General features: G+C 38.3%; 1 protein-coding gene across 1 annotated transcript; it reads left to right on the forward strand.

Annotated features, from left to right (window-relative positions):
- The first annotated feature begins 149 nt into the window (after positions 1 to 149).
- Positions 150 to 7,663, forward strand: LOC124290671 (protein C10-like). The gene is made up of 3 exons (XM_046727466.1): positions 150 to 399; positions 4,276 to 4,452; positions 5,287 to 7,663. The coding sequence occupies exons 1-3, from the start codon at positions 357 to 359 to the stop codon at positions 5,433 to 5,435; spliced, it is 369 nt and encodes a 122-aa protein (XP_046583422.1). The 5' UTR covers positions 150 to 356; the 3' UTR covers positions 5,436 to 7,663.
- Positions 7,664 to 7,929: the final 266 nt, after the last annotated feature.

Here is a 7,929-nt window from a genome sequence, read left to right on the forward strand (position 1 = left end):
CAGTAAAACAATGTAACTGTGACGATTTTTAGAAATATATTACAGGTATGTCTAAAACTCTTAACGTATACAGAACTAAAGATATGTGCATATTGCGGTGGCATCTCTTTCGTTCCGGATGTCTTTACAGTTTTCGATAAACTAAAATGTCAAAATTTAGACACCCAGTCGATAAAGTATAGGCTCTTAGTATATCAGTTTTTGTCAGTAGCTTTTGGAAGTAATCATCACCCCAACCGCTATTTTATTTTCTGAAAGACCGTTTGTTTCCGTAGTATCAGGAAAATGCAAATCAGAGTTTAGAAGAACTGATTAATTGTGCGTGTTTCAAGCTCCGGTAGTATCACCTAATACCAATGGCGACTTCCATGCAACAATTTACGCTTGAGGATTGTAAAGGTTGAATATTTTGTCATTATTTGTGCATTTTCAGCTTTGTTTTTTGCACGTGAGAATGCATATTCCATAGCTTGATCGGTTAAACTGAAATATGTTTTCTTTAGCCCTTGAATCGCATGTAGGTTAATGTTAACTAGTAACATTTGCTCCATATTCTCATGGTCTGTTTGTTGTCATTCGAAGACGCTATGTTCGAGTGTGATTGACAATATCACAAGAAATGTTTTAACGTTTATATCCAATGTTCCCTATCAGATTGTATCATTTTACATGTATGTAATACGACACTGCTTAATCTGTAACCAAAATATATTCCACTTTGTAATACCATCATCATGTTTATTGTATTTTTGATGGACACCTAGATCAAGTATACAAATATAGTAAGCAGCCTGCCTAATCACATGTTCTCTGGCAAGCCCCCACCTGATACTGTGTAAGTGATGACTTTCCAAAGATGGGAAGCTCATCCAATTGTCAACTATAGTAAATGGTTGTCAGGCATTTGTGTCCACTGCAATGCATGGGGTAAGACAACCTACCCGTCTCAAAAACAATATTAACAAGCATGTTTTTATGTCATTATCAAAACATTTCTTTCTTTCTTTGATTTGCAAATGTCTAAAACTTGACAACAATCAGTGTTCACAGAGACATTAACAAAACTTCAACATATCAATTGGCAGATTATGACAATAGGTGAACCCAAGGAACCAAACCTGCAGTAGCAAAATGAATTTTTTGTGGCTCCGCTACATGAAATCTTGGCTGTATGACCATGTCCTACCCAGTTGTTTATCTGCCAGCAAATATATTTAAACATTGCACGGAAGGAATAGTGGAGTTGAAAATCCAAAATGAGAATGAACATGATAAATCAACTCTGTCTTCAGTAGCATCTTCCGCAAATTCTGATGAAGACAAGAGCTGTTGTGCATGCCAGCTTATGAAAGTGGCAAAGCCTAATTAAAGCTTTATGATACAGCTATTCACCGCTACCCCTCACTTTGGGATCAGATCAATAACTTAATAAGGGTTATGAAGGTGACAAACAATTTGATTCAGCTTAATACGGTTATATATTTCTGATGTATATCTGCTGACAGGTTCAGTAGTCAGACAAAACTTTGTTAAATGTTTCGGATAATACATTTGTATTGGAAATATAAAGGTTTCTTGTGGGTGATAATTCTTTCATCATAATTAAAACTTAAGCAACAATGCTGCTATAATGTGCAGTGTTTTGCTATGAAAAATTCACTAATCAGGTAGTTCAGTCTTATGTACATGTTAACAAGAACCAATTTCCACCATGTAAACAAAGTGTTATTCTTCCGTCCAAAATGTTAACAATTGTGAAGATTTGATTAGTGGTAATTTTTTTTTTTTTTTTCTTCAAAATATTACATTAGTGGACATCATGTGATGTTCAGATGAAAGTCTGAATTTGGTTATTTGTCTTTTGATTTATGTATTTTCTTCATTCCTTGCAATGAGTTGTCAAAAGTGTTCTTTGTCCTCATAATGTTAAGTAAATAGGAAAAATCTAATATCTACCAACCCCTTTTATGACATAACAGGAAAATTGGATAAATGACACAAACCAATTATTTTTGATGATTGATCGGTTGTAGTGAACCAATCATCAATAATGAGATTTTAACCAATTCCCAACACTTCATCACACCCATATTATTGGGATACCTGTCGTATCGTGGCTTCATCTTATTGTTACAAAAATGAAGGCAATCAGAATTGTGTCTGTTACCGTTTGCCAGAAAGGTTGGTCATGGGTACAGAACCCAGATTATTATCCTTATGTCTGCATCATGTCTGTACTCGGGGGTTCACATCTACGAACCAAAGGCTGTCCCTTAGCCTAATAATAAGCTTCTGAAACAAATAATTCCTTTTATATTGAAAATGAGCCCCAGTGAAATGAGAGATAAACCTGATGAAATGTAGACAGGCTTCATTTTGGGCTTTAGAATTGCAGAAAGGACTCAACAGAAGGGGAAAATAATGCTGTTCGGGGACTGTGAGACAGATTAGTAACTTTCTGATTCAGTGCGTTTTAACAACTTGTAACAGATCCTGCTTGTTATCCCCTGCCGCACCGAAGCGGGGGATATAGTATTAGGCTCCGTCCGTACATACAAATTGGAATATCTTAAGAACCGGTGACTAGATTCTTTTCATATTTGATACCTAGGTTCATCACAGTATAAGAAAGGTCCCAGTCAGGTTTGGTGACCTTGACCTTCATTTCAAGGTCACAAGGGGACTTTAACGTTTTACTCTTGTCAGCGAGATATCTCAAGAACCGTTCTCTAGATTTTCTTCATATTCAACACCAAGCTTTATCTAGGGAAGGTGCAGGGCCCAGTCGATTTTGGTGACCTTCACATAATTTTCAAGGTCATTGCGACACTTTGAAGAATTCAGCATGTTAACCTGCATGTTATTCTTGTCAGCGAGATACCTCAAGAACCGTTCACTGGACTTTCTTCATATTTGACACCAAGCTTCATCTAGGGAAAGTGCAAGGCCCAGTTGATTGTGGTGACCTTCACTTAATTTTCAAGGCCACAAAGACACTTTGAAGTTTTCAGCATGTTAAATTGCATGTCAGCAAATATCGCAAAAATCATTCTCGAGATTTTTTTCATATTTCACACCAAGCTTCATCTAATGAAGGTGCAGGGCCTAGACAATTTTAGGTGACCTTCACATAATTTTCAAGGTCACTGCGACACTTTGAAGATTTCAGCATGTTAACCTGAATTCACTGGATTTTCTTCATAGACTTTCAAGCCTTCCCTTGAATGTTTTTCAATAAGCAATTTCTTTAGTACCATTTTTGCATATTTCATACACTATGACATTCATGTCAAGGTCATAGTCAGTCTTGAAAGTATTTGTGTGTTTGAACAGCTAAAGAGCAAGATATCAAGAGAAGTTGACTGGTCATGTTTTTGTTGACATTTAACTTTATCTTAAACTTTCATTACTTTTTAAGTTTCATTTGATAATTTGCAGCGGGGGATTATGTCACCTTAGTGACAATACTTGTTATAAATAATAATAATAATAAAGGTCATATTTCTCTTCCGCCTAAACCCAAAATTTGCTCAAGGGCCCAGGTCATAGGTTCGTTTGAACAAGAGAGTCTTCAGCTCACTTTGAAATATCTCACAGTCATTGATTTGCTGGATATTTGGTGGGAGTTCATTCCAGAGTGCAGGGCCTGCTTTGGCAAAAGAGTGTTGTTCTTGTTTTGGGGACATTTAGTTCTTGAAGAGAAGCTGACTGCAGTGTTCTCTGAGGTTGGTCGTTCCCCGACCGCGTCATACCAAAAAGACGTTAAAATATGGGACTTGTTGGTCCCTGCCTGGCGCTTGGCATTAATGGGTACAACAAGGACTGGTCGGCTTGGAGTCCGTATAATGTGTCTGAGTGGGGTATTCATGCTTCACTGCGGCATGGTATCTCAGTGGGCTAACACTATAAAACCAGCTTAAGTCTGGGCTAGTACAAGCAGCCGCACATACACATACACATGCATGCACATCGTCATATGAGCGAAATATTCTCAAGCACGACGTAAAACCCAATTTCACCTCACCTCACCACTGAGGTTGGTATCTGGTTATAAGCTGTTACAGATACAGAGGGGCGAGACCATGAAGAGCTTTAAACACGAACATGAGTAATTTGTAAACAATCCAACGGCGAATTGGAAGCCAGTGTAGGTCATACAAGATTGGAATAAAATGCTTGTGTTTGCGTGTTCAACTTATCAATTGTGCTGCCGAGTTCCGTACCTTCCGAAGCTTGCTCAGACATAGTTATTCTAGACACTGTTGTTGTTTCCAGCCTGCCTGAGTGACCTGCTAGAGGCCTTCAAACAACCAGACAATGCAGTACGACTAGAGGAAGCACGGGACAATGCAGGCAATGACATGCTGAAGACAATGCAGATGTTCTTCCCTGTTGCCACACAGATTGAGGTTGCTGTGATTGAAAAATATGGCTTCCGCGGAGATGGAGATGGTAAGCAAATAAAATAATAATAATAAGTTCTTGGTGAGTTCGACTTAGACATATGCTTAGTCTCTGAATATATAATTTTTATTGTAACAAATAAACCCATTCAAATGGAAAAAGAGCCCAGGGCAGACTAGAGATTCAGAACCTGGGGAAATCTAGACTTGCTTCATTTAGGGCTTTAGCACTGCAGGGAGGGCTAGGCTGTAGGGAAAATAATATGGTTCACGGACTGTGAGACAGACTAGGTTCGACTAGGCAGTGCTTCCTGGGTGTCTGGGCTGTGTGTAGAGGGGGCAAGGGCCCTGACCTGATGAGTCTTCCCAGTTGACTGTGCCGGGATCATCCGAACCCTTTTCATCTTAATCTGTAAAACATAATAAGGCTACTTGTACTGAACTCCACTCCACACAGGCATGCTCTGAGCACATACAACATAATAGGCATTATTACCCCGTTAATCCAAGCTGCCTGTGAGGTGGTAGATAGTTAAGTCATAGGACTTATCCCACAGGGTACCCATTCACTGCTACTTGTTACAGGTGAGATCACATGTGTCACATGTGCTTTGTTGTAGGAGTCCAGCTGCCCAACGCACAAAACAGTCAATCAACAGGTGTCACTACACATTTACACTACTGACTTACTACCAGGTTCCGCTATTGATTGTGTGAATCTGTGATCATTGCTTGCCACATATGGCCACTAAATCAGGCATTAGTGGAGCAGTGACTGCTCTGTTTGCTAAAGTATTTCTAACAGGGAGAGGGTGTCAAACATATTGAATACTGTATTCCCCATCATAACCATGTATTCACGTATAAATGTTGCTGTTTTCAGGTATTGTGCGTTTCACTCAGGCTGTCAAACACTACGAGCAGCAAGACCCCGAAGTGGCTCAGTTAAACCAGCAACTACGAACCACTCTGATGCCCCCAGTTCAAGCCCCAACCCCCACTCAGACTATGGCTGAGAACGGCGCCAGATAACCCAGCAGTCGTATCTAGAGATGTCAGCAGCGGAGAGCTGTTGGCATGTTGTCTCAGTACTCTCGTACTATCCAATATGCATGCTTTAAGGCAGACCAGGGTGTGATAACCTGCATCCTTGTTGTCATGTCCACTATGTTTTTTGGTATATTTTCTCTCTGTAGTGGACTAGGTTCCTAAAGGACAACTGCCACTCGGTCTAGTCTTTCCCCCCAGGCATTCACCAGTCCATATCACGATAAGTGTAGGTGCCAGAAGCTGACTAGGTCAAATAATGTAAGGTCGACGTACTATTGTTTCATTCACTAGGCATTTGATGCTGAAGAAGAGTTTGGGTTAAATAGTTTGGATGAAGCTGAGAGAAACTGTGTTCTTTACTCTCCACTCTCTTTGGCTCAGCATTAATTTATAGGGGTTTCCTGTGGATCAATTACATATCTGGGGGAAACACTAGACATACCAGCCTAAGCATTTATACAACTATAAAGTTGTTTTCATATCAGTAAACCAATTTTAGTGTGTCTTTGACAAGATTTTAATTTGTTCTTTTTAGTGTGCCATTGACTTCAGTTACCATGGTAACTTTCATGTAACAATGGTTCTAGCTGGAGATGTCTTAAATGGCATCTGTCAAAAGTTTGCTGAACCTGTGGAAATTAAGAGTGAAATGTTTCCATGACATAATTTCACAAGCATCTATAACAGTCTTGGCATACCTGCTTTGTATGTGAATTGTATGAGAGCTTGAAAGGGTAGATAAGGACAGTGAAACACAATGGCAATGTGTTGTGATTATCATGCTTTGATCATCATTGTCCTAGAGCTACACAGTAATTGATGTCCTGTAATTAGTAATCATTTGATACCTCATCTTATTGTCTGTTTAATGACAAGCTAGACGTAAAGTAGACATGCTGTTGAGTGGTCTTAGAATATATTTAGTAAATGCTACCAGAACATGTGCTCTGTTGGGCAAACCAGTTTGAATATTCTCCTACTCGGTGACATTGGATAGGAACTGAAGCTAGAGTTGAACTTATAATTGCAGAATTGTTGCTATGGTAACTGAATAATCCTATTCCTGATTGAGTTACCTTGTGCAAAGCAAATCAGTTTTGGATTAAATTTGAAATTGTCCCATGTGTAAGAACTGAAGCTAGATTTAACTTCTAGTATGCTGAATGGTTGCTACGGTAACCGAATATTCTAATACTTGGTTGAATGACATTGTTCCAAGCAAATCAATTTGGGGTTTGAATTACATCTGAGATAGTCTCATGTGCAAGAACTGAAGTTAGAGTTGAATGTCTAATCGCTGAATGGTTGCTATGATAACTGTAATTTTAATCAATAGTTATAGCTATGCCCAACAAATGTCATAGGTGCTTTTTCGATGGCTCTGCAGTTCTCATGTATTTTACCATATTAGCACTATTGGTGCGTTTTGTAAACATGTATTGTTTTGTCACTAAGATTCAGTGTTTTACATGCATACGTTATTTTCCTGCAAATATTTCCGTCAGTAGGGACTTTTCACCCTTTTGTACTTTTGATAAATTATGGATATGCAAGAAGATTCATAGCTGGATCATTGGATCATGAGCCAGATCATTGGGAGAAGAAGTATGTTCAAATTTTCGTTGTGAAAGGTGTGACATATTTTTCTTATGTACAAAGTTTGAGACTGTCCTGCTTATGCTAATATTAATATTTTCATTACTAAACACAAGATTTGTTATTTTGAATACATTATGGAGTGAAATGTCACATGATGTCTTGAAAGCCTTGTGTGTTCGCAACATTGTGTTACATCTTGAGTATCATCTGCTGTGGTTCACAGATTTTATCACATATCTATCGCAATATCACTATTATTCACTGGATATAAAACATCTTTTTAATTTTTCTGGGCTTTTCAAGGGAAGAATTGATATAATTTTATTGAATTTTATTGACTTTCCTAACATGACACATCTTTAAATAAGGGTTTTGAATGTGTACAATAAGTCATTTGTCATGTCAATGGTGGCAGTATTGTAAGTAGCATTGTGTCAACTTACATAATGTAACATTTATGGGACATGATTGTAATTTATTCTTTCTCCAGTTGTCTTATATTTTCAGAATCTGACTATTCAATGAACAATGTTTTTCCCCATGGCTTCTGCTGCAGTGGGAAGGTTCAGATTACTGTATTCCATCTAATAAATGTGACAGTATTCATCCTCCTCTTCTTTGTCCCTGGTCTTCTTAAACTTGATTTTATCTCGACGAGACTAGAATATCCCTGTAGAACTTAACTCTAAGACAACAGTTTATATTGAACAAGTCTTTCAAAACCATTAATCAGTCACTATGGAAACCATGCTCTGTGATTACAGGGATACAGACTATCTGGTAGTTGCCGGCAAATCGGTGGATAGGATGATCAGGTTCAGTGACTTAACTGATGGTCATCATAACCAACAGCGCAGATATTTGCTCATGATATCAA

The sequence above is a fragment of the Haliotis rubra genome, unplaced genomic scaffold (assembly GCF_003918875.1).
Source record: "Haliotis rubra isolate DU_JTF1 unplaced genomic scaffold, ASM391887v1 Scf470, whole genome shotgun sequence".
In the NCBI taxonomy this organism is placed as follows: Eukaryota; Metazoa; Mollusca; class Gastropoda; order Lepetellida; family Haliotidae; genus Haliotis; species Haliotis rubra.